Source organism: Eucalyptus grandis, chromosome 6 (assembly GCF_016545825.1).
Source record: "Eucalyptus grandis isolate ANBG69807.140 chromosome 6, ASM1654582v1, whole genome shotgun sequence".
Taxonomy (NCBI): domain Eukaryota; kingdom Viridiplantae; phylum Streptophyta; class Magnoliopsida; order Myrtales; family Myrtaceae; genus Eucalyptus; species Eucalyptus grandis.
Genome location: NC_052617.1, coordinates 21,504,785 through 21,529,065, shown reverse-complemented (window position 1 = coordinate 21,529,065; position 24,281 = coordinate 21,504,785). Strand labels below are relative to the sequence as shown.

At 40.7% G+C, this 24,281-nt stretch overlaps 3 protein-coding genes and 1 long non-coding RNA gene across 4 annotated transcripts; 3 read left to right on the top strand and 1 right to left on the bottom strand.

Moving 5' to 3' along the window:
- Positions 1-1,697: 1,697 nt before the first annotated feature.
- On the top strand, positions 1,698-6,286 carry LOC104448897 (L-ascorbate oxidase homolog). The gene is made up of 8 exons (XM_010062835.3): positions 1,698-2,112; positions 2,282-2,391; positions 3,466-3,736; positions 4,442-4,541; positions 4,740-5,085; positions 5,189-5,554; positions 5,653-5,731; positions 5,881-6,286. Exons 1-8 carry the CDS (start codon positions 1,966-1,968, stop codon positions 6,091-6,093), a joined length of 1,632 nt encoding a protein of 543 aa, XP_010061137.2. The 5' UTR covers positions 1,698-1,965; the 3' UTR covers positions 6,094-6,286.
- Positions 6,287-7,661: 1,375 nt separating this feature from the next.
- On the top strand, positions 7,662-13,360 carry LOC104448896 (T-complex protein 1 subunit beta). Its single transcript, XM_018876714.2, has 11 exons — positions 7,662-7,812; positions 7,908-7,964; positions 8,203-8,268; positions 8,378-8,489; positions 8,625-8,753; positions 9,159-9,230; positions 9,528-9,643; positions 10,318-10,394; positions 10,702-11,187; positions 12,184-12,499; positions 12,801-13,360. The coding sequence occupies exons 1-11, from the start codon at positions 7,807-7,809 to the stop codon at positions 12,945-12,947; spliced, it is 1,584 nt and encodes a 527-aa protein (XP_018732259.2). The 5' UTR covers positions 7,662-7,806; the 3' UTR covers positions 12,948-13,360.
- Positions 13,361-14,443: 1,083 nt separating this feature from the next.
- Positions 14,444-20,052, top strand: LOC104448895 (enoyl-CoA hydratase 2, peroxisomal). The gene is made up of 11 exons (XM_010062833.3): positions 14,444-14,686; positions 14,828-14,850; positions 14,970-15,075; positions 15,260-15,330; positions 15,463-15,535; positions 16,202-16,241; positions 17,108-17,180; positions 17,566-17,716; positions 18,308-18,378; positions 19,510-19,683; positions 19,764-20,052. The coding sequence occupies exons 1-11, from the start codon at positions 14,627-14,629 to the stop codon at positions 19,849-19,851; spliced, it is 930 nt and encodes a 309-aa protein (XP_010061135.2). The 5' UTR covers positions 14,444-14,626; the 3' UTR covers positions 19,852-20,052.
- A 2,132-nt stretch (positions 20,053-22,184) lies between these two features.
- Positions 22,185-23,413, bottom strand: LOC104448894. Its single transcript, XR_001988105.2, has 2 exons — positions 22,892-23,413; positions 22,185-22,696 (listed from the first exon to the last, which is right to left on the bottom strand). It is a non-coding gene; the product is annotated as an uncharacterized LOC104448894 (long non-coding RNA).
- Positions 23,414-24,281: the final 868 nt, after the last annotated feature.

Sequence of the window (24,281 nt, the reverse complement as noted above, 5' to 3'; positions counted from 1 at the left end):
CGGCCAAGCGAGCCTCACCCAACCCCGCTGGTGGCCAGGCAAACCTCGCCTAGCTGCCAGCGAGGCTCAACCAACGAGGGCCGGCCTCACTGAGGGCCGGCGATGCTTGGTGAGGTCGCCGGCCCTTGTCTAGCCGATCGCCAATCCAGTGACCGGCTTGAAGAAGAAGAAGAATAGGAGAAAAAAGGAAAAAAGTATAAAAATTATTTATAAATTAAAAGAAATTAATTTGGAACATAAGTAATGAGCACGGTACCAAATGCAATTTTATTCTATAATCAAAAGTTTTCGATAGTTACCAAACGGCTTAAAATGCTTAGAATGTGTTCCTGGGAACATAATAAAAAAAAAATCATTTCTGATCAAAATATACTTTCGGAAATAAAATCGTTACCAAACGTGCCCTAACACATTTACAAAAAGGATTGAGCATTTCCTCCCGACCTCCCCATAACCGATGGGTTACGACCTCTAACATCGCACGCCCTTACATTTAATCAATTTTCCATGCGGCAGGGGTCCATAACTTGTCGTCCATGGATAGGAAGGGTGGTTGAACTTGAAGAATTAATGACTTCTAGCAAGTGGCTTAAGCTAACTTGTTAACATGTTTTTCCGAGTAAATCATTCTTTCCGAGTGTATCGTTATTAGTGAACCTAAACTGTAATATTAAATTATCTCAAATCTCAAGGGCCCCAATTAAGTACCTGGCTTGTCAATCAATATTTGTGTTTACCTTGAGCCACATGGAGTGGAACGTGAATAATCTATAATAAGTCATGGTGTCAGGTGAATTACAAAGGAAAAAGACTAAGGATTGTCCGACCGTGAGCAACCTCGTCATCATCACTATTTTCTAATGGCCAGATTCTCTCGGACGGCACAAGGGAAAGACCGTCTTTTGCGTGCAATCTTGTCATGATATCATTAAAATTGATCATTTCATCTAGCAATAGCCCGTTTTATTTTAAACCCGTCACACGACTCACCATTCTAATCACGCAAGACCATCGGATACAACGAGCCTCGAATGATCGTCACCTAAAATAGAGATTTAAATGACATCAATCTCTCGAATTGTGTGCAAAGATTGTCCCTAAACTAGCAAGATTGCAATGAAGATAATATGGCTGTCGTACTCTTTATATGGTAGGAGGACGATTCGAGTTACCATACATCAAAAATAGACAGAGAATCGAGAGAGATTTACTTCTGTTTATGCACCTACTTGCCCTTTAATTTTGAACTGGTTGCCACAAAATGAACGTGACTTACCTAATTAGCAAGGGGAAATATTCAACAATGGCGCATTTGATGGGCGCAAAATCCAAAGAAAGGAAAATTCATCACCTACTTTCCAATCATCTCAAAAAGGGGAAATTACTTTTTTTCCAGTCATATCTATCTCTCTCTCTCTCTCTCTCTCTCTACATCCCCAGAAAATCCAAAAAAATGGAAAAATCGCCACTTTCCCATCATCTCAAAAAAGGAAATTACCATTTTCCAGTCATCTCTCTCTCTCTCTCTCTCTCAAGAAAACAGCAGAGGACAGCCCACACCCATGTGGAAGACAAAGCGGGCGGAGTTCTAATGGCGACCTTCGCTTTTAATATAATCCCGCCTTCGCTTTGACCCCACCACCGACACGTCTTTCCCTCCTTAATTATTCATCACGAGCTTGCCCCATTTCCTCCTCCTTCCTTCCTTCCTTCCTTTGCGGCTCACCAATTGGGCTCTCCTTTCTCTTTTCGTTCGTCCTCGGTGAATCCACTCGCTTCCCCTACCCACTCCCACTCTTTTTATATCTCTCCCCCTAAGCCACGACCCTGTCACCCAGACTTAAGTACCCCCCTAGAGAGAGAGAGAGAGAGAGAGAGAGAGAGTGAGAGTGAGAGAAGGGGAAAACAGAGGGCAGAAAACAGAGGAGTGTTTTTCGTAGCTTTGGCTTTGAGTGAAAAGAGAGGATGAGGCAGGGACTGGAGGGTGCGGGCGCCCTCTTCCTGTGCGCGTGCGTCGCTTTTCTCGCCATTGCAGGAGCCGAGGACCCCTACAGGTTCTTCAACTGGAATGTCACTTACGGCGACATTTACCCGCTCGGCGTTCGCCAGCAGGTGACTCTTCAATCTCTCTCTCTCTCTCTATCATGCTGATGTGCACGCGAACCAGGAAGAAGAGGAAGAAGGAAACCGCTTCGGATCTTGAAAATGAACGACCCTATCAATCCGTGCGACGTGTAGCGATGATGGGTAGTGATGTTCTCTCTGTTTTTTTGTTCCGCAGGGCATACTCATCAATGGACAATTCCCGGGTCCCGACATCTACTCCGTCACCAACGACAACCTTATCATCAACGTCATCAACAGCCTGAACGAGCCTTTCCTCCTCTCATGGTCCGTCTCCCTCTCCCTCGTGAATTTCCCTTCTAAACGAATTTACTGAATCTGGAAAGAAATCGATGCAGAACCTTCATGAATCTATAAAAATATTCTCCCTCGACAAGGGAATGTGTGCACATTAACGGGGTTCATGTGATTAGATCCTTGTTTTTCTTTTTCTCTTGGCACATGTCAATTTCAAGAATTAAATGCAATCCAGGTGTTCCAGACATGGGACATCAAACTCCATTCTCTCCCTAGGGAGGTTGTAGATTCTCTCTGTAGATCAGATCCATTTTCCTTTCAGGGTTCTCGTTTCACACTGCCTAGATTTCAATTCAGACAGTTTTGCGTGTGAATTATCGATTTGCAAAAAGCTTTTTGCTGCTCCATTTCGGTTCACATCACGTGGATTGGCGGGATCAGCGGTGGGCCCCGCGGACCGAAACCTCACCTAAAACGCACGAATTACACCATGATTGATTCGCACTGTGGTTGGGCCTAGGCCCATTTTAAGTGAGAGAGGAGAGTCCACTCCATTCTGCTATCCGTCTCTTCACAGTGACCGGTCCCTCCAATCAGATTAAAAAGTAACGATTTTTATGGGCTGGAAGAGGAATATGTTCTATTTTCTCTTTTCCTATCTTTATGAAAAGCCGGCACTAAATGATGTGATATCACCAACCAAATCGGTGTTTTTGCAATTGGGGTCGTGTATTAATTGTCATGTTAGGGGCTGTCGGTAGCTGCTTCGTCAAACTCGTACCTCGGACAGCTTCTCCAATCTTTTTCCACATTCAAATTTGTGGTCCAGCTTCAGTTTTAGGTCTCCTCCCACTGCTACATTTCACGACAGACGAGTGGGAACTACCCCACTAACTTGCTTTCATAGCGTAGCTCACATGGTGTTCCAATTCAATAGTCATCCAATTGCAACAGCTTGTACTTTGAGCAGACAATAATGATAAGATGACTTCTATTGGAGTTTTGTCTTTTCTGTAGGAGGAAATCAAAGTTACCCAATTAGGGGATTGGACTTACAATTGAAGGAAAACTAATTGTGGTGCTGTAAAAAACATGAATGTGCAGGAATGGAATCCAGCAGAGGAGGAATTCCTTTGAGGATGGAGTCTATGGAACCACCTGCCCAATCCCTCCAGGCAAGAACTTCACCTACATCCTTCAAGTCAAGGACCAGATCGGAAGCTTCTATTACTTCCCCTCCCTCGCATTCCACAAGGCTGCCGGTGGGTTCGGGGGCATCAGGATCCTCAGCCGGCCACTGATACCGGTCCCATTCCCGCCCCCTGCTGGCGATTACACCGTCCTCATCGGAGATTGGTACAAGGCCAATCACACGGTATGTACACCTATGAACTAATCACTGTCGTCTGGAGTGTATTAGCTTATCCTTTCGATAACTCGGACAAGTCAGTAAAGTGGCTTGGTTGAGTTACTATCGGGTGGATTTAATTTGATTAAATGGTTTGTAAAGGCGACCGGTACCTACTTTTGAAGGTCATAATGGTTGTTAGTGTAACTTTTAAAAACACAAGTAGCTTTCTAGTTAAATATCCACTGTTCATGGTAATTTTTCTCCGTGGTTCCAACTCCTCTTTAAGTGAAAAGTGAGATGGGGGTTCACTGTTTGACTTGTTGATGGTATTGCAGAAGTCTATTTCAATTGAAGCTATCTTTCTTGACTCCGTCTTAATTGTCGATATGCTATTACGCCATAATCAGCGGGAATTGGTGGGGGTAGAGGATGAACAATGGAGACAAATTTAAGTTCGGATTATAGCAGCAATTTGCAAGACTTAGGAAATGAATGGTGATCCATTGATTTACTCCACGGGTCCCTGTAATAATGAAAAACATTGTTCTGTTCTTGTTGTCTTTTCCATTTCCACATCCGATGTGAGATGACTTTCACGCCACGCCGGTCACGTCCCTAGGGCAATTAGTATTCTAAATGATGGCAGTATACGAGTGTATTGAAGTAACTTCTGTACTGAGAGCATGCACTTGAACTACGAAGATAACTTTCTCGCGTGTGCAATTGCAGGATTTGAGGGCCATTCTTGACAATGGTAAGGTGCTGCCATTCCCTGACGGTATACTCATCAATGGCCGTGGAAGCGGAGCTTCTTTCACTGTGGAACAAGGTATGTTAAAGGTCTTGTCCAATGTGCTCTTTCTTTCTGATATTTCAGTGCTTTTTCCTCGAGAATGAAACAGGTTTGAATTTCTAAGGCGACATATTATCATTAGACGTCGAAGACATTGTACCTTGAGTTCTCTCAGTTTGCATGTGGTTCGGCGCATTTGGTATTCTAAGCTTGATTCCTCTGTATCTATTGCAGGAAAGACCTACAGGCTTAGGATATCTAACGTGGGGTTGATGAATTCCCTCAACTTCCGCATCCAAGGCCACAAAATGGTGCTCGCCGAGGTAGAGGGTACACATACGGTTCAAAACACTTACGAGTCGCTCGACGTGCACGTGGGCCAATCGCTGTCAGTCCTCGTAACAGCTGACCAGCCAGGAAAAGACTATTACATCGTGGTCTCCTCTCGCTTCACCACACAAGTTTTGACCACAACAGGCGTCCTCCATTACAGCAACTCTGCCGGCCCCGTCTCAGGTCCTGTTCCTGGTGGTCCGACAACCCAGATCGACTGGTCCTTGAACCAGGCACGCTCTATCCGGTAAAGCTGTGTTTCCAGGCCTATTTGTGTTGACGAAAGAATTGTCGAAAGATCTTGCCAAATCCGTCCTTCTTATCATCGCATTTGAATGGGTATGTTTCAGGACGAATCTTACGGCGAGTGGACCGAGGCCGAATCCACAAGGCTCATACCACTATGGCATGATCAACACGACGAGAACCATCAGACTTGCCAATTCTGCTGGTCCTGTCAATGGGAAACAGAGATACGCGGTCAACAGCGTGTCCTTCATCCCAGCGGATACTCCTCTAAAGCTCGCCGACTACTTCAAGATCGATGGAGTTTTTCGTGTCGGGAGCATCTCTGACAACCCTACAGGCAGCGGGATATACCTCGACACGTCGGTGATGAGAGTTGACTACAGAGCCTATATCGAGATCGTCTTCGAAAACAGTGAGGACACCATACAAAGCTGGCACCTCAATGGCTATGCTTTCTTTGTAGTCGGGTAAGAATTCCACCTATGTTTTCCTTCTGGATTGATCGGTCTATGATCATTCAACCGTCTGTTGCTTATGTCGGACTGCGATTTGCCTGATATTACAGTATGGATGGAGGACAATGGACGCCGGCCAGCAGGAACCAGTACAATCTTCGAGATGGCGTCTCTCGTTGCACCATTCAGGTGAGAAAATTCTCATGAAGCTGTTGGACTCGACCGAGTGCTTATGCGCGCGGCGAAAACCGAAAATGAAGTCTCTTTTGCAGTTCTGCGTAGTGTTTCGCCATTCCTAGACATTAACTTCAACACTCTCCTGTGCTTGCTGAATGCAGGTGTACCCCAAGTCCTGGTCGGCTATTTACATTCCGCTCGACAACGTCGGAATGTGGAACCTGCGATCGGAGTCCTGGGCGAGACAGTACCTCGGGCAGCAATTCTATATGCAAGTCTACACCACCTCGACTTCGCTGAGGGACGAGTACCCGATTCCTAAGAACGCCATTCTGTGCGGCAGGGCGAGCGGGCGGCACACGCGACCCCTCTGAGCAGCAGCATAACGACATCAGCAACATAGAAAGATAGTCCATCATTCTTCGGAGTCATTCATTATGGACCTTAGATCATTCTAAACTTCAGAACGACCTCAGCTTAAGGTCGCATTCTTTTTCATGATGGAATCATTTGTTCAAACTTTTTTATGCCAATAAATTAAATCATGGGAAAATTCCAAATTAGGGATTTAAGTGCCTTCATTTTCTCCAAAGATGGCCTAAAATTTCAATAGATCATTCTTTATTGATTGCAACAAGCGTGAATGCCTGACCAGCTAAAACCGCACCTGCAAATGGGCAAAATCCAGCATACGAAGAATTGCTTTTCCCGTGTCGTGCCAGTAGTTCACTTTCAACCACCCAAATGCGTTCCCCGGGTTCATTGCCGGCCTCGGTTTAGCGCGGCCCCACTACCAACAGCCCCATCGTTGCCATCGACGGTAGCCATTACCAGCAAGCTCGTGAGCTCCACCTTCTCCGCCTTTAATCGCACGCGCCTCCCATGCCGCCGCCATCGCCCTGGCGATCGGCGTGCTCGATCTAGGGGTTGGATCAACCCCGCACAAACCAAACAAGTTTACTACCCTTTTAGTATCTTTACTTTCTTGTACTCTATTCTCCTATTGTAGCTTTGAATTCGGGTCGTCAACTAAATTCCGGAATACTTATCTTTCCCCAGTATTGTGTTGTCCTTTAAATTCCAGCGTAACATCTTTATGTTTTCAAACTATGTTGTTAATTAAATTCCAACATAATTTGTTTGACATGGTTTGTATATGTGCAGCTCTATTCCATATAAAGTTGTAAGTTATGTTTAGTCGCAGGAGAAATTCTAGCGAAACACATGCAAAATTGGATAATATCGGTGACTTTTCAATTATTGTCAGCTTAGTACATCACTAGTCACTACGGGCTCCTAGTTGATATGTATCAACCAATGCATATTTCTATTGTTTTATCCTCCGGATTATAAGATAAACAGAATCGTTTAGTAACATTTTTGTTCAATAGAATCAAAAGTTAAAAAAAAAAATTACTTTTTAATTTCTGAAAACAATTCTAAAATCAAGTTTTTTTTTTTACTCTTCTTCTTCCTCTAACTAGTCGTTAGAGCCTTGCTACCCGGCGGCCGAGGCGAGGCTCATGCTCACCCAACCACCTTGAGGTTGAGGTTTCCAAGTTTGACAATTGACTAGAGAAGGAAGAAGAATGAAAGATGAAAAAGAGAAAATGTAATAAAATTGTTTAATTTATTAAAAAATTATAAAATTTTAAGTCGTATCAAATACATTTTTATTCCTAAAATAAAAATTTTGTATAATTAACAAATACCTTCGAATGCTTAGAAATTCATTTAGTGAATAGAATCAAGCAAAATATTTATAAGCAAAAATTATTTTCAAGAATAAAATAATTGTCAAACACGTCATACGATTACGTACGCCATCGAAGAAAAAAATCGTTCGAAACATCGGATCGCGGATCGCGCACGAAAACCGGTCTAATTTCCTCCGATTCGGCCCGGCCCCCATGCTGAACCGCTCGGCTCGCTACGGAACCGACCGGACCCCTCCAGCGCCTTCGCGACTCTTCGCCACTGCTTTCTTCGCACTGTCTCGTCGGCCGATTTCGTTCCTTTTTTTCCCTCCCGATCGCTCCGTTCGCGTCACAGCAGATTCGCCACTTCAGCTTCGAGCTGGTCTTCCAATGGCGGTACGTCGGCGCCTCAGAGCTCGACTCTATATCCGTTCGCCTTCCGGCATGGGAGTCGGTTCTGTCTTTCTACTGACTCTCGGCGGATGTTGCAGGTCCACAGAATTCTCAAGGATGAAGCGAGCGAGGAGAAAGGCGAGCGCGCCAGGATGGTGGGTTTTTTCCCGCTTTTTTTTTTTTTTTTTGGGCGTTGCTTTCTCGCTGAGAACGTGCTTTCATGCTTGTCGCGAGTGAGTGGGAATTCGGAGGATGCTTGATAACCAAGCAACCCCTGTTCCGACGAGTGAATCCCTTCTACTTTGGCTTCCCATCTCGTGTCTTCTGCTGTCGATGGTGTTTGAATGAAAAACGATTGAATTTTGATGGGAGTTCGCTTCGTTTTTGACGCAGGCCTCCTTCGTCGGAGCCATGGCTATAGCGGACCTGGTGAAGACCACGTTGGGGCCGAAGGGAATGGTAGGCACTAGTTGTTGCTTAGGTGTGTCGTTCGATGTCGGCGAGGAATTCTCGTTTGCTAAGTGAATTATTCGTCTCGAGTTGACTATGTGCCGCCTGTTTGGAGCAGGATAAAATTCTGCAATCGACTGGTCGAGGGCATCAAGTTACTGTCACTAATGACGGCGCGACGATCCTGAAATCTCTTCACGTAGACAATCCGGCTGCTAAAGTGTTGGTTGGTATCCTTGAAGTTGTAGATATTTATCGGCGGTATAGATATTTCTTCAAGAAAAGTAAAGGATGTCCTCATTTCGTAGCCAAAGATGAGATTTTGTTTTGTATAATGTGATCATCGTCCTTAATATAAATACTAGATATCTCCAAAGCGCAAGATGATGAAGTGGGTGATGGGACAACTTCGGTCGTCGTTCTGGCTGGGGAACTTTTGAGGGAGGCAGAGAAATTGGTTGCAACCAAGATCCATCCCATGACGATAATATCCGGTTCGTGTCTTTCTGTGATTTTACATTTTTTGGGGGGCCTCTATTGTCTTATTTAAATGCGCATATGCAACATGTGGTCGGTTGTCTCAAAAGTTTTGCCTGCAGTATGCAGGAAGTTCATCATGGTTGTAATTAATTGCAGTGGTATTTTTGTTCGTATAAAATTGGTGAAAATTTTATTTGTCATGTTATCTCTTTTAAATTTTGTTGAGATTCTCCTAAATTTTCAGTCGATTGGTTAATTGGTAATAGTTGATCTCCATTCTAAAAGAATTCACTTTTTACTAGTCAAAAATATAAGTTTTTGAAAATATTTACAATCTCTGTTTCTCTAGTATTGTTCTGTGAATGTGAAATCTATGTGTTTTCAAATAATGATGGTGGTTGTTCACTTTTCAATTTTAGGCTTTCGGATGGCAGCTGAATGTGCTCGTAATGCTTTGTTGCAAAAGGTTATGGATAATAAAGCGGATGCAGGTATGCCTGTCGCCTCTTGTTCTGTTTGCTTTCTTGTGTCTCTTGCATTTTTTTTGATCCATTGGCTCACCTAAGGAAGTTTTTTCCCATATTTTTATTTTAGAATTTGCTTAGTGCACACTGAATGCATGAATGAAAGTGATGATTGGTAAACAGTTTACTAGCCTGTTTATCCTTACCCCATGCAATATCCTACATCCTAGGTAGTGGATGCTTATATCTTTGAGGGATGCAGGTCACCAGTTATTTGCACCCCTTTCTGATACTATTTGTTGCCTGATGCGTTGCATGATGCAGAGAAATTTATGTCGGACTTGATGAAAATTGCAATGACTACTTTGAGTTCCAAAATTCTGTCACAAGACAAGGAACATTTTGCTAAGTTGGCTGTGGATGCCGTTATGAGGTTAAAGGTGAGCAATGTGTTTTGTCCTTAATGATAAAGGTAAAAACCAACAGTAAGCTATAATTTAAGATCCTAGTCTCTTCTTCTCTCGTGTGAATATTTTTGCATTTTTGTTTTCCTGTTTGATTTATCTGTGCATCAAAGTAATTTTGCACATATGGACTTTAGGTAGAGCCTTTTGATTGAGTTGGAAAAATCCCCTTCAAACTAGGGGCCCAAAACTGGATCGGCGAGGTTAGAGTGCAGTTAATTTCCCTATAGTTTGGGATACTAGCGATGCTTTATCAGGGATTTTCCTAAAAAAATTTGGATTTAATTTTGTTAATGGATACTCTCAAATTTATAAAATTTTGTATTTTCGGAAGCTTTTCAAACCATAGCCGTGAAAAAAGAGGATTTGTGTGCTCTCTTGATTGGGTTATTTGTATATTCACTCACTCAGTTCATTATGAGTTTCAAGCGGGTAGACATGGATATTATCAGGAATGCCCGTTCTTAACATCTGTAGGATTTCTTAAACTTAAACCACAAGATCTTAAATGTAGCAGTGTGATGAATGTTATGTTGCCCTCAGATGCTCCCTTCATAGTTAACTTTTATGATGATGAGATCGGTGATACAACATATGGATTGTTGTCTTGGTTCCACCATCTGATGCCACTTTTCTGTTGGCACTTGCAGGGTAGTACTGACTTAGAAGCTATTCAGATAATCAAGAAACCAGGAGGATCTTTGAAGGATTCTTTTCTGGATGAAGGGTGAGATTACCAAATATTCCCTTTTTTGCTTAGTTCTCATGGGGGCTCTATCAACCACACATCTAATACAGTAGGCAATAAGTTGATGAATAACTCCCTCATTTTGATGCACACATATTTGGCATTTTCTTTGGTATTGGAATGTTCCATCAAAATTCTACTGTGTATTCCAACCATCATGATCGACACTCAATCGCTGTCGTATATGGTTTAGTAACATCTTCTGTTGTTTATTTTGCATAGTACAGCCAAACCTGACATCTAAGAATGCTTAACAAAACTGATTGAGCGCTATACCTTTGTGCAGATTTATTCTTGACAAGAAGATAGGTATTGGACAACCAAGGCGCATAGAAAATGCTAAGATTTTGGTGGCAAATACTGCAATGGACACTGACAAAGTGAAGATCTATGGGGCTCGTGTTCGTGTCGATTCTATGTCTAAGGTCGCTGAGATTGAGGGGGCTGAGAAAGAGAAGATGAGGGAAAAGGTGCAGAAAATCATAGCACATGGGATTAACTGCTTTGTCAATAGACAGTTGATATACAATTTTCCAGAGGAGCTGTTTGCAGATGCAGGAATACTTGCAATTGAGCATGCTGATTTTGAAGGTATTGAGCGCCTGGCCTTGGTGACTGGTGGTGAGATTGCATCAACCTTTGACAATCCAGAGTCAGTTAAGCTTGGACACTGCAAGCTCATTGAGGAAATTATGATTGGCGAGGACAAGCTGATTCACTTTTCTGGTGTTGAAATGGGTCAGGCATGTACAATCGTATTGCGAGGCGCAAGGTATGGCATTGTACTTTTTCTGCCTTGTCTTACGAAATTCTTTCTTCCTCCTTCTCTTGTCATGTTGAGAGCTGCAAGGTGTTTCATTAAATTCCTCGGCCAATGAGTTACTTTCAAGTTATAAAACCATGCGTGACATACATAATCTTTTGTAGCTGGATTTTTCAGAATACATGATCTAGAGAAAATGTGGTGAAAATTCTGTGATTCCTTAGCTGGCTATTTCACAAATCAGAATATATATCGCTACATTCAGTGTCAAATTTCTAACTTCTAGGTTGGCATTAACTGTTCTTCTAAACTGATAGGTACTTCGAAAACAAAACTCTCTTTATGAAGTATCTTTAACAAATGTCCTAGGGACACTTGTTGGTAAGACCCTTATTTAGATTAACTTGATTTATATTACAAAATGCCTCACTTTATTCATTTCTTCGGCGAGCTTCTCATGGTGCTTGTCTGCATGTCCAAGTGAAGTGGGATGCTGTTTTACTTTGATTATTTTGACGTAACAATGTAAAATGCACATGGTTTGTGTGTATGTGTAGTCTCATATTAATTGTCTCCTACTTAGCCTGTGAAAATTACATTTGCAGTAATGTTAGGTATATAAAGTGTTGACAACGATTGGTGTACAAACTCTTATGTCATGCACGATTATTTGTTATCTGTGTAAAAATGACTGTTGTCTAGGAGAAGCGATTGCTAGAAACTTGTATAAAAATTGTATGCCTATTAGTACTTTTAGATATGTTGACAATGCTAGGTATAACAAGAATCGTATAGTATTTGGGTATATTCGGCGATGTGATAGTCTTTTTGAATGTGCAATACAATCCACATGTTTAAAGGTGCATTGGTAGTCTGTTACATCACTTCGTTGCTTACTGGTTTTAGTACACACAGCATTACTATATATGTTAATTAAGAGGATGAAATTGCAGTCACTTCTTTTCTTGACTTGTTTTTTAATTCATGTCTTCAACTGTATGGCAGCCATCATGTGCTGGATGAGGCTGAGAGATCTTTGCATGATGCCTTGTGCGTGCTCTCTCAGACAGTAAATGATAGTAGGGTTATACTTGGAGGGGGATGGCCTGAGATGGTTATGGCAAAGGACATTGATGAGCTGGCTCGTAGGACTCCTGGAAAGAAATCCCATGCTATTGAAGCATTTTCAAGGGCACTTTTGGCCATTCCAACAATCATTGCAGATAATGCCGGTCTGGATAGTGCCGAGCTGATTTCTCAGCTTCGTGCAGAGCACCACAAGGAAGGATGCACTGCAGGGATTGATGTCATTTCCGGTTCTGTAAGTTGCAGTTGCGAATTTCTGTTTCATTCTTTGACCTTTGTTTTGGATATTCTCTTGTGATGATAGGAGTTGTGCTTTACCCTTCTTATGTGGAGAAGATGGTGTAGAAATGTTTGCCAAATGAACTAGAAATTAGGCCTTAAAATGTTGTGGCTTTTTTTAGTACAGGGAGACATGTATGACATGTCTACATCATGTTTTCACCCGTTTTTTGTCCATTTAACTAATGAATGAACTCACCGACTGTCAACACATTTGGCTCCGGAATACTGAACACTCTGATCTTAACCTGCGGCAGGTGGGAGATATGGTGGAACGGGGGATCTCCGAGTCATTTAAAGTAAAGCAGGCCATACTGCTCTCTGCGACTGAGGCTGCCGAGATGATTTTGAGGGTTGATGAAATCATTACTTGTGCTCCACGTAAGAGAGAAGACAGAATGTGAAGATGGGTAAAGTTAATTTGAGAATCTACACTATGTATCTTGGTCAATTTCTGCGAATCATGTGCTGTACCAACAAGATGAAGGGGACCAAAAAGAAAGGAATGGCTAGTGACGTCTCTCATTGTGAAGGGGCGATTGTTTAATTTGATGGTATGAAGTCGCGACGCCTGGCTTCGCTTTTTGCGACATCTCATCCTGATTCCAGGCTCTCCTTGTGTAGTTTTGGAGACTAGCATGCTCGTTTCAGTACCTTGAGAACTGTTTCACGGTAAGGTCAGTTTTGGGAGCTGTTTGTAGTTTTGTCTGTACAAAACCTTGCGGTGCCGCTTTTTTGCGCATGGTCTCTTATTTTACGTACCTATAAATGTCTTGGTGGTTTAAGAGCACGGTGATGCAGCCTACCATAATTTCTTTGGTGACGTGTTGATTTTATTTTTTCGAGGTGCTTTTTTTGGTTTTTTGGGGAAACAGAAGTGAGCCTCTCTATGATAAGATCCATGCTTCTGTCGCGATCGTATGTTTCCAAAAGCTAGGCACTTGACGTGGATAATCGTATTACGAAGTCATGTTAGATCTATGTACCTTTGGAATCCTCTTCTCGCGCGATGGATCCTCGGTTGTCCTGTTGCTGGCCCGTCACAAACAAAGAATGAGGAACTCTTGCAAGGACGTGAGAAAGAAACATTAGCTAAAACGCGAAGGCGATGAGAATGTGAACGTGTTTTTCTGGGGGTAATGTTGCTGGCTTTCGTATTGGACGCTCTGGCAAAATGTCCTATCGGACTGCTAATCAGACGCCGGAATGCCAGAATGTCGAATGCGATGAGTCGGGGCGTGCTGCATTCTTGTCGGCACATATGCAGTGTTGACCTGGCTCATCGGGGCTAAGCACTGCAACATGCGATGTTGCCGTCACCAAAGCCCACGACCATCAAGCCAAAAGCCCACCACTCGCCGTGCCCGCCTTTGCACTCGCTGTTCCCGAAGCTCCGCTCGCATCCGCGAAGGCCCATCGCCATCGCCGTGGCCATCACAGTCCACGCCGCCGGGTCGCGGGTGATGGGGGACCATCACATTCGCCCTTAGCTTTTGGCCAGCAGCTCCTCCTGAGGTTATGCAAAACGGATTATCCAAACTGAAAATCACCCAAATTGGACTAGATTGGACCGATTAAATATAATTTTAAAATTTATTATTTTTTCAAAAGAATTAATATAATGTGAACTAAACACTGTATTGTTCCTATTCCAAATATTGAGAAAAAAGATAATAAAAAAAAGGTAGTGAAAAAAAAATAAATGATCAGTTCCATTTGACCAAATTAGACCTGAATTAAATTAGTGTAGTTTGGTTCTTGGTCCTAGGACCAATATAATGTGAACTAAACATTATCGATCTGATTTCAAGTATTGGGCATAAAAAAAAGGTAATGAAAAAGGTAGTGAAAAAAATAAGCGATTGATTAGTCCAAGACTTTCCTTGGACGTTTAGCCTCACTCGTTTTCAGGTCACGGTCGGTCGCAGGCTAAGCTTACCCTCAAGTCTGGGTCGTCGCATTTGGGAGTTGAATTCAGGAGCTTAAGAGGCTGCGTCGTTTGGATAGAAAGACGTGCCGTTTCGCTCCTCGTTCCGGAAGAAGAATCCAGCCGAAGCTTCTGACCGGCGGCGGCTCCTCCGAGATGGCGGAAGCCGGCTCCGAGACCGATCCTCAGCTTATACTCTCGCACAGGTTCCCCGAGGTAAGCTGCCTCCTCCCTCGTCGCCCTTTCGATTCCCGTCGCTCGACCCGTTCGCGCGCGCGCGGCTGATCGGTTCTGTTTTCCGGCCGCTCTGTCGCTGCTGCTGCTGCTGCTGCTCCTCTCTACGGCGACGGACTGCAGACGGCGTTCGCGTATACGGAGAGGTAGGCTCACGTCTCGTCCACGATCAAACATGTCGGATTCTCGACCTTTTTTTTTTTTTTTTTTTTTTTGGTCGGTAAGTTCGCGATTCGTTGAAGAACTGTGTGCTGGCCCCGTGCAGGGACGCGGCTCTATACGCCTTGGGCATCGGAGCTTGTGGACGCGATCCGCTGGATGCGGACGAGCTCAAGTACGTTTACCATGAAAACGGACAGCAGTTCATTAAGGTATTGTGCCTTGGAGGGAGAGAGGTCCAGTGTTCTATAGGTGATGAGAATTAGATTATCTTAGTTTCGCATTTTTCGGTGTCGAAACGATTTAGTTTCTGTATTACTAATCGCCTCGTGTATGTGATTCGTCCTTTATCGCTTGTGTTTCGTTTTTTTTTTTTTTTTTTTTTAAATTTCGCAGGTGTTGCCGACGTTTGCTGCTCTTTTCTCTCTGCAGGCTTTGCCGGAAGGATTGCGTTTCCCAGGTTTGCAGTAAGTGTTCTATTGTTGAGGATCTTTTTCTGTTTGGTAGAATGCGTGATCTTATGGCACCATAGGAATCTCTCTCATTGTCTTTCCAATTTTGGTTTCCCTCATTCTGGTTACTGCTTCCATTTTTCACAGATATGATCCGCGGCTTTTGTTGCATGGACAGCAATACATAGAACTGTACAAGCCATTTCCTTCCAGTGCACGTGTAAGAATCTTGCTAAAGGTCAACTGGTAATTTTCTCCAGGTGGATTGAATTGAGCCTGCTTCGTGATGAATATGGACAATCAGTTCGTCCCTGGGAATTATATTACTGAAAAGAGTCTGAGATGTCATCATTGAAGACAAAAACTTTTGGGATGAATGTGTAAGGATACTCAGCCGGCGGACCTAGAGCTCCAGTTCATTCATGAACCAAGAGCATATCTACCATAATAAAATCCTATAAATTGATCATTGTATAATTGGTTATCTGGATAGTGAGAATTGCTATCAACAAACAAAGGTGTTTGGAAGACATGGAGGTGAAATGTAGAATGCTTGCTATATGAAGAGTGAATGGATTTAGGAAACAAATATGCTGAATAATTTTTTTGAGACAAGAATGATGTGAATGCTTTTTGATTGCTGGGTTGAGTCTAACACTAGTTTCCAGATCTTCTGGGTTTGATACTTTTGAGTGTGAATTGGTTGAACGTGTCTGAACTTGATTATTCTTCGAAGGCTTCTGTTGCACTGTTATGCAAACCGATAAAGTTGATAAGGACATGCTTGCTGTTATTCCATTCATTGTGATTGTTGTCTTTTGTATACAGTTAGATGTGCAATTTCACTCTTGCTTATAATAGAACTTGGTTAATTTGTGCTTTGCAGTTACAACATAAGGTAAGTCTCGCCGGCTTGCATGATAAAGGTAGGTCTTACTAGCAGAAATACATCTTATGTAGGTGGAGTTAGGGTGATCCGAAAGTAGTGCTAGCAATCTATGTTTTGGTGTCAGTATTGGGTTGTGTCAATTTTAGATTTATCCCAAACATCATACATTATTTAATTGTGTCATAACTTTCAAATCTTGACATGACAAAGACCCATTTGTTTGTATTACATGGCACAATACGTGTAGCTCCTTAAAAATATGAACTCTCATACATAAATCTGTAGGAAACAAATGTGTTTAAATGTATCTATGTATGTTGCGTTACCAATAATAACATGTTAACCCAAATAGTTTAACATGTTTAAGCATAAGTAGGTTAAAAGGGTTACTCTTACACAGCTGTTTGTCACAAAACCGGAGTTAAGTTTAATTTGAACACACTTCACCTGTCAAAAGTTGCAAGCCCTATTTGAAAGCGTTGTCGCCCCACTAATCAGTTATAGGAATGGACTCTCTTACTAGGGACTATAGATTTAGAATTAGGACAATGGCATTTCAATGAGTGAACACAGTTTGGACTTCTGTTCTAGTGCTAGGATGACTTTAAGAACATATCAGAAGGCTCTTCTTATTAACAAGTAAAACGGTACTTTGTGAAGATATTGGGTTATTGGTCATGTGAGTGTAAAAATCTGAGTAATCTCAGCAAGTTGACAATTCATGTAAGCGCTCATTAAAGGGAAGCGCAGCTTATACTTCTCTTTATTATTTTGGTTTATACATATTTTCCCAAAATTGAGTCCAAAATTTTCGTATCTTTTTCTTTTTTTCAGCTTTCTCCAGCCTTGCAGAGAAATGATTGTTATCTTCCTTCTGTTTCTGTGCTGTAATTCGTTTTCCAGGTAAGGCAGCTGTTTTGGAGGTAGAAACCAAAAGTTTTGATCAAGCTTCGGGCGAGTTATTATGCATGAACAGGTCAGGTTTTTATTTCTCTCAAAATTCCACATATGCTGTAGCACTTCAAGCCATCTGTTCAAGTTAGGCCAGTACAAGATTTGAGTTTTCTGACTGGACAATGATAAATATTAACCTGGAAAAAGAAATTTAATTACGGTGCATTCTTGATTGCATGTGGGCATTTGCAGATACTCTTGGGTGACTTTGAGAAATTATTCTTTCAACTTAAAATTGGAGATAAAGATTGTCATTGGTTGCTAAATCACATTTTCTATGTGTAGTTTATCTCTGTGTCATAAAAATTATGTTGAGAATTTGTAGATCTGCACTCTATAGACTTATTTCAGACCTGCTATGTTTTTGTACTATATTTGACATCACATAATACAATGTTGATGAGCAGGATGACTGTTTACCTCCGTGGAGCCGGTGGCTTTTCAAAATCATCTCAACCATTCTCTTACTCAAATTATCCACCCAACCAAGTCCAAGCAGTGAAAATCCCCAAGGATAGACCCTTTTCTGTTTTTGAGGATTGTACTCAACCATCACAGGCATGTACATACTATAATTCATTTCATCATTTCAAAATGTAAAGGATTTCTACTCATTCAATTTTCAGCATTGTTTTTTTTTTTTTTTTTGGATCTATGCATTAAATCTCTTCTGGAAAGATTTGCTTCATTTTGCTTGCAATAAAAAGCTTAAGTTTCTTCTTATGCATTGATGCTGAACTCTATACCAGAATGAATCCAGTCAGTCGTGTCAAGTAAATTCTTTCTAATTTATCTTCCGGTTTCCATTAGTTTCCGTTGGGCTTTTTATTCCACATTTTCTTGTATTTTTGTCGCCAAAAAATATGTTGAATACGTCTTTTTCACATAGGCTTTTTCATGGTAAATTTGTGACTACTCCAAACAGCAAGCACTTATTACAATATGCTGATGTCAAGTACCTAGCAAGGACTGAGGAAATGAAAATTTCCTCTATTGTGGTCTACTCAGTTGATCTCAATATAAAGTAGTTTTAGTTGACTACTCTATCAGTATTTAGTCAATGACAATTTGAATTGCAATTACTACCTTTCTCTAATCAGATGTCTTTTTGGATTATTCTTCACTAACCATTTAAACACTGTTCTGTAGGCTCTGTTATATAGGCTATCTGGGGACTATAACCCTCTGCATTCTGATCCAATGATTGCCAAAGTTGCAGGGTCAGTTCCACTCTACTTCTAATCTTAATTTTTATGGCTACTGTAATTTTGATATCTTGATTAGAGCTCATTCAGTCAGTTAAGAAGTGTTGAACTTGTTATTTGGAGCAGAAGACTTCATAATATTGGGGAATAAATGTAAGACTTTCAAGTGCATTCACATTTCACTCGAGATCCTAGTTCAGAGTATTTCAGTGAGTGACTCAAGTTGGAATTCAATTCATGAGTCAGTTCCAAACCTGTGATGCAGATCAAATTTAATTGGTGTTCGTGTATCTTTTTATTTGGCTTTTATGGCATTCGGAAGGACCTTCTTATCATTCATATAGTTCCTTTGCAAGGGTGTTCTGCACTCGTGGGGTAAAGGACTGTAGGTTCTTCATATGCTACTATCTCCTCAGACATTTCCTAGCCATCTTAATACATTCTGTTTGGTAATATAAGTTTGGAGGAAAATGGAGGGAAAAGAAGAGAAATGAAATTGAAGGATATGAAGTGAATAGAAGCAATAATTTCCTCCTCCTGTTTGAGTGTGCATTGAAGGGAATTTATAAGGTGGAAATGAAAATAGTAGCAGATAATAGTATTTTTTATCCTGATCTCATCTATAATCAAAGTAAATGGTAGCTTTGGAAAAAATGATTACTTGTGGTTTTTCCTTCAATATTCCCTCCTTCAAAAGAAAAAGTAATGTGGGTCAAAGGTAATTACTTCCCATTTCCTCCCTATTTTATCAGCCAAACAAATGAGAGAATGCCGTAGGTGATTGTGTCCATTCAATTTCTTGCACTTCCCTAATCCAAGTACAATAGGGAAAAGTATACTTCACACATCACTAGTATAATTGAACCATGAAGTGTAATTGCATTTTCTCCCCTATGTTACCGACATCATCCAACATTATTGACATCTCAGATATTTGTAGGGAGAGATAGATGAGGTTACCTGAAAGAGTGCATGACGAGGGGAGTGAGCGAGTGGTGATATAGTTGCCTTCTCTAAACACTGTATATGGCAGATTGCTTCATCTATTATGAGAGTAATTTTTGGGCTTTTATTTTAGTGCACTATCTCAGTGGTAATTTTCTTAAATTTATACTGGCATCTGATTCATATCTAAACTCTCTAAAGATTCTCCCGGCCAATACTGCATGGTCTTTGCACACTGGGGTTCGCAGTCAGGGCAGTCATCAAGTGCATCTGCAAAGGAGACCCAGATATGGTGAAAAGCATATCAGGGCGATTTCTTCTACATGTGTACCCTGGGGAAACTCTGGCTACTGAAATGTGGGTTGAAGGTTCGAGGTATGAAACCTTTTCTTTGTGAAAAAGGCTTTGCTTTTCAAAGGTGTTCGGGTTCTTATTTTGGCTGCTGCAATGTGCAGAGTCATATATCAGACGAGGGTCAAAGAAAGGAATCGTATTGTGCTGTCTGGATCTGTGGAACTTCATCGTTGGACGTCATCACTGTAAACTAGGTCAGAGCGAAAATGTGTTTTATCGACGAATCAATCACTAGTGTAGCTGTCACTAGTTGTTCTTAAAGGCACTTTAAGAGGAATCAGAAATAAGATGTCTACAGACAGCTAGTAGCACCTTACAATAAACCACTTTCATTCTCGGATATTGTTTATTATAATTTAAATCCGACGCTGCTTATGATTAATTCGTTCATCTTGTGATGCTTGTCCATAAAAGCGAAAGCAGATATTTTCTTCGGCAGTACATATCGATTATTTATGACCTTTCTGGCTTGGTGGAAAACTCCCTTGTTGAGATATGAGCATGACCAATTTTGCTCAAATACATTAGTCAAGAGCGCCTAGGAAGTTCGATAATGGCGGTGCTGTCGCGAGCTAATGAGAATTCAATAAACTAGCTTTTTGATTAAGACGGTCGATCATTTCTACACGATTCTACTTGGATTCTAATGGCCTGTGATGGTACATATGCGATATAATCGTTTTATAGTATCAGACCAAAAATTTTCCATGCATAGTAATTTTCCTTGTAATTTGACAGTAGGCGGTTTCTATTTTCCAGATTATGATCTTTGTGCACTACCAAGGTGACTCCATGGACTGCAGAGACATCTCGCATATCTCCCTTGTTTCTATACTAACGTACCTAAAATGCTAATATCATATAGCTAAAATATGTGATTAGTATACTTAAGTCGAAAGACATGTGTATAAGAAAAATCAATTATGCAAAAATAAACATAATTAAGAATATGAGCCTTATCTTTGTATTTGGACAACCAAAAAAATGCATGTAGTTTGAAATTTATTGTTATTGATGCGAGGAAACAAAAATTGACGCGGGCCAACGTAAGTGGCGGCCATTTCTAGACCTATCCGTTAGGAAACTGCAGATGAATTAGGATAAAGATTATTCATAACATCTCTATTATTTGACAATGATATTATTATTTTTTATTATCACGCGTTTGATTACCAGAGATTCAAGAAAAATATAACCAATTCTCGTAATATGGATTTTTGATTTAAAAGTATTTTGAAGGTCTATCAACAAAATAAAATCACATTAAAAAGCATATTTATAAAAATAAAAAATAAAAACTCTTAATAGGTAGGTGTGCATCGCATTGTTTTATATTTCTTTGTTTTTTGTTTTACAAACCTCGCCAATCACAAGTAAGGCCCACAATTCTCTTTGCTAGTCTAGGCAAGGGCTACCACAATTCTCTTTGCTAGTCTAGGCAAGGGCTACCACACCCTCACCTATGGTGGATGAGGGCCGTGACGCCCTTGCCTAGCTTAGGTGATGGTCGATGGCTAGAGTTAAAAAAAAAAAAAAAAAACAAAGTGATAATAATAAGAAAAATTCAATAAATATTAAAAATTATCCATGCGGTTGTGATATATAGAATAATCAATGTCGATATTAGCAATTTCCAGTCGAAATATTGAAAAATTTTGAGACTCGATTGATATAATTAAAAGATTTAAAACTAAATTTAAAAATACAATAAATTGATAACTTTTAGGCTAGTTTTCACACTTAGCTTGACAAAATTTAATAGGTTCCTACAAAAGACGATATAAAGGAATTTTTTTTTTTTTTTTTTTTTTTGGGTGTATCAGCGGAGTTGTAACTCTTTCCATCTTTGACCACAACTCCAGTTGGTGGACATAATAATAAAACCCTAGACGACAAATTCTATCAAAATCACATCCCCAATTTGGCTTCCTCCCATTTATAACTTGAAAGCCCGAATTCACGTCTTTTGTGGTTAACCGTCCTCCTCAGCCATTAATGGCGGTGGTGCCACAGCCGCGTCTTGCAGTTAATGATGGCGGTGGCATCGTCAGTTTTTCCAATCATGATTTTCGTGGTCATCTTTTACTTCCTAGACTGCGGTGATCCAAATAGATTCATAAATTAAAAATTTTATCGTAAGTAAAATCAATAACAATATAAATTACGTACAAGAATTTATAATATTTTTTGGTGACTTTATATCATCATCCAAATCTATTAAATTAAGTTCATATGATAATGATTACAATAATAAGCGTAAATTTCTGAAAAGATTTGAACTCGCTCTGATCGTGCACGAATTCAAGGAGGAGGATCCGGATTCAATGAATAATTAATGCAAAAAATGATGTGAAAAATGGGCACTTCCATGCATGTGGCCTGGCTCTTTATGAACGCACCACCGCTCATTATTTTCACCTTGACCTAATCATGGTCTACCTCCTAGCTACATGGCGCGTACGGTAATCTACACAGTCAAATTACTTCATGTCAATCTATGGAAATACTTCAGTTCAAAAAAAAAAAAAAAAATCTATGGAAATACTATTTCATCTCACTTTTTTATTTTACAATCTTTATCAAAAATCATATCTAGCTAGCCAACCCTTCCGATTTTCTTCTTCTTCTTTTTTCTTACTTTTTAACTTTCTTCTGCTAAAAGAAAAACTGGGATAACCCTCGATACGAACTTGGAAGATGTGATCACAAAAAAGATATGGAAAAATAACCTATGATTATATACATAATAGTCTTGCTGGGAAAGAAACCGGGGATTTTAACTCTGGTTTTGCCACGAACGATGAAGAGATGGGGCAGGATGAACTAGGGTTCCGAGCGGACCGGTCGAAGGACCGATCGTAGAGCGACGGTCGTCACTTCTTGAAGTCATCTTCTTCTTCTCTTATCCAGGCAACCCCATGCACAAGACGTGTCGACGGCTAAATTTAAGCCCTGCAAAACAGCAGAAGAGCGGAGAAGAGAAGATCGAACCCCGACCCCGATGGAAGTATAAATATACGTCTTGTCGTCTCCTCTTTAAAGGAACCCAAAAAAAGAAGAAGAAAAAAACAGAAATTATCGGCAACGCCGAGAGATATCTCTGCAAATCTGAAAGAACCGAAGTAATGGAAACTTACAGCATCATAAATGAAAAGAGAGGTCACAACGTGAGAGAGAGAGAGAGAGAGAGAGAGAGAGAGGGAGGGAGGGACGGTTGGTTGGTGTTTACCTTGTTTTCACTTTATCAAAAAGATTGAAGAGAACAGCTAATATGAGATGAAGAAATGATTCACGAAGGGTTTCGCAGAGAGAACCTAACAGAGCTCAGTTGGCAATCTGCCCACCTCCAAGAGATCACGAGAGAGACTTGACGAAGAATCTTTCTTCCTTCCCCTTTTTCTGTTCTACTTTTTGGGGAGGGTTCTGAGGTGAAGATCGGTCGGAGGTGGACAGAATGCCAACGGACTCTGTTGGAAACCCTTTGCGATTCCCTCATGAAATAAGCACCAAATAAAACACAAGTTTCTTCTCTATCTTCCATTGTTAGGTCTCGTGCAAAGTAATGAGTATATATATATCGGGTACCTATGGGAGAGCTCTGGGTAAATGACTTTGCACGTTCCCCCAAAAATCTTTGACGTAGGATTTATTTGCTCAAAACAAATACCATTTGCTCAAATGTCTGTTGATATGTTTTTTGTAAAATAGCTTTAAAGTGTATTTATTTCACGGAAAGCTCAAAGTTTTAAAAATATATTTTGAAAAAATAATTATTTGTATGACTTATAAAAATTAATTAATAAAAAAATATTTTCATTTCTCATAAAAATAGTTAAATATAAATTGTTATCGACAATGAAAATATTTGCTATTAACTAATTTTTTAAGCTATATAACCAATCATTTCAAATGTTAAATTTCCAGCAAACAAATACACCCTTAAAGTATAAACAAAAGAGAGAGAATACAGAACAATACCCACCAAAGCAAAACTAGAGAATGTATATTAAGGAAAACAAATTCATCAAAGCAAAGTCGAAGACTTGAAAATGTGTACACAAATCTAGAATACCCATCATACTGGAATTCAGCAAGGGTGAATATGAACTCAGATCCCATGAACCCAAATCTCAATGACCACCAATTGTTGACACTCCACAACACTCAACTCTCGACAACCGTCTTCCAACAACCTTCCACCATAGGCGCGTGTCAATAGAGTCGGGAGTGACCGGTGTTGAAATGCAATTGAGAGAAAAATGAAACGCTAAATTTTTGGGAGGAAGATGTTGCAGAGTGGGATTCCCCAAAAATGAGCACAAATCGATTGAAAAACGACGGTTGTTTCACATTCTAAAGCAAATCATCTCATTGCTAGAGAGGCAAACAAAGCTCTGTCGATTCTGTTATGATAAGAGTCAAGATTGAAGCAGAGACAATGACTAGAAGAAGATGTTAGAAAGTGGGATTCCCCAAAAAGTGAGCACAAGTCGATTGAAAAACGATGTTTGTTTCACTTTTCAAAGCAAATGATCCTATCGCTAGCGAGGCAAACAAAGTTCCGTCGACTCTATTATGATGAGGGTGAAGACTGAAGCAAAGACAATGAATAGAAGAAA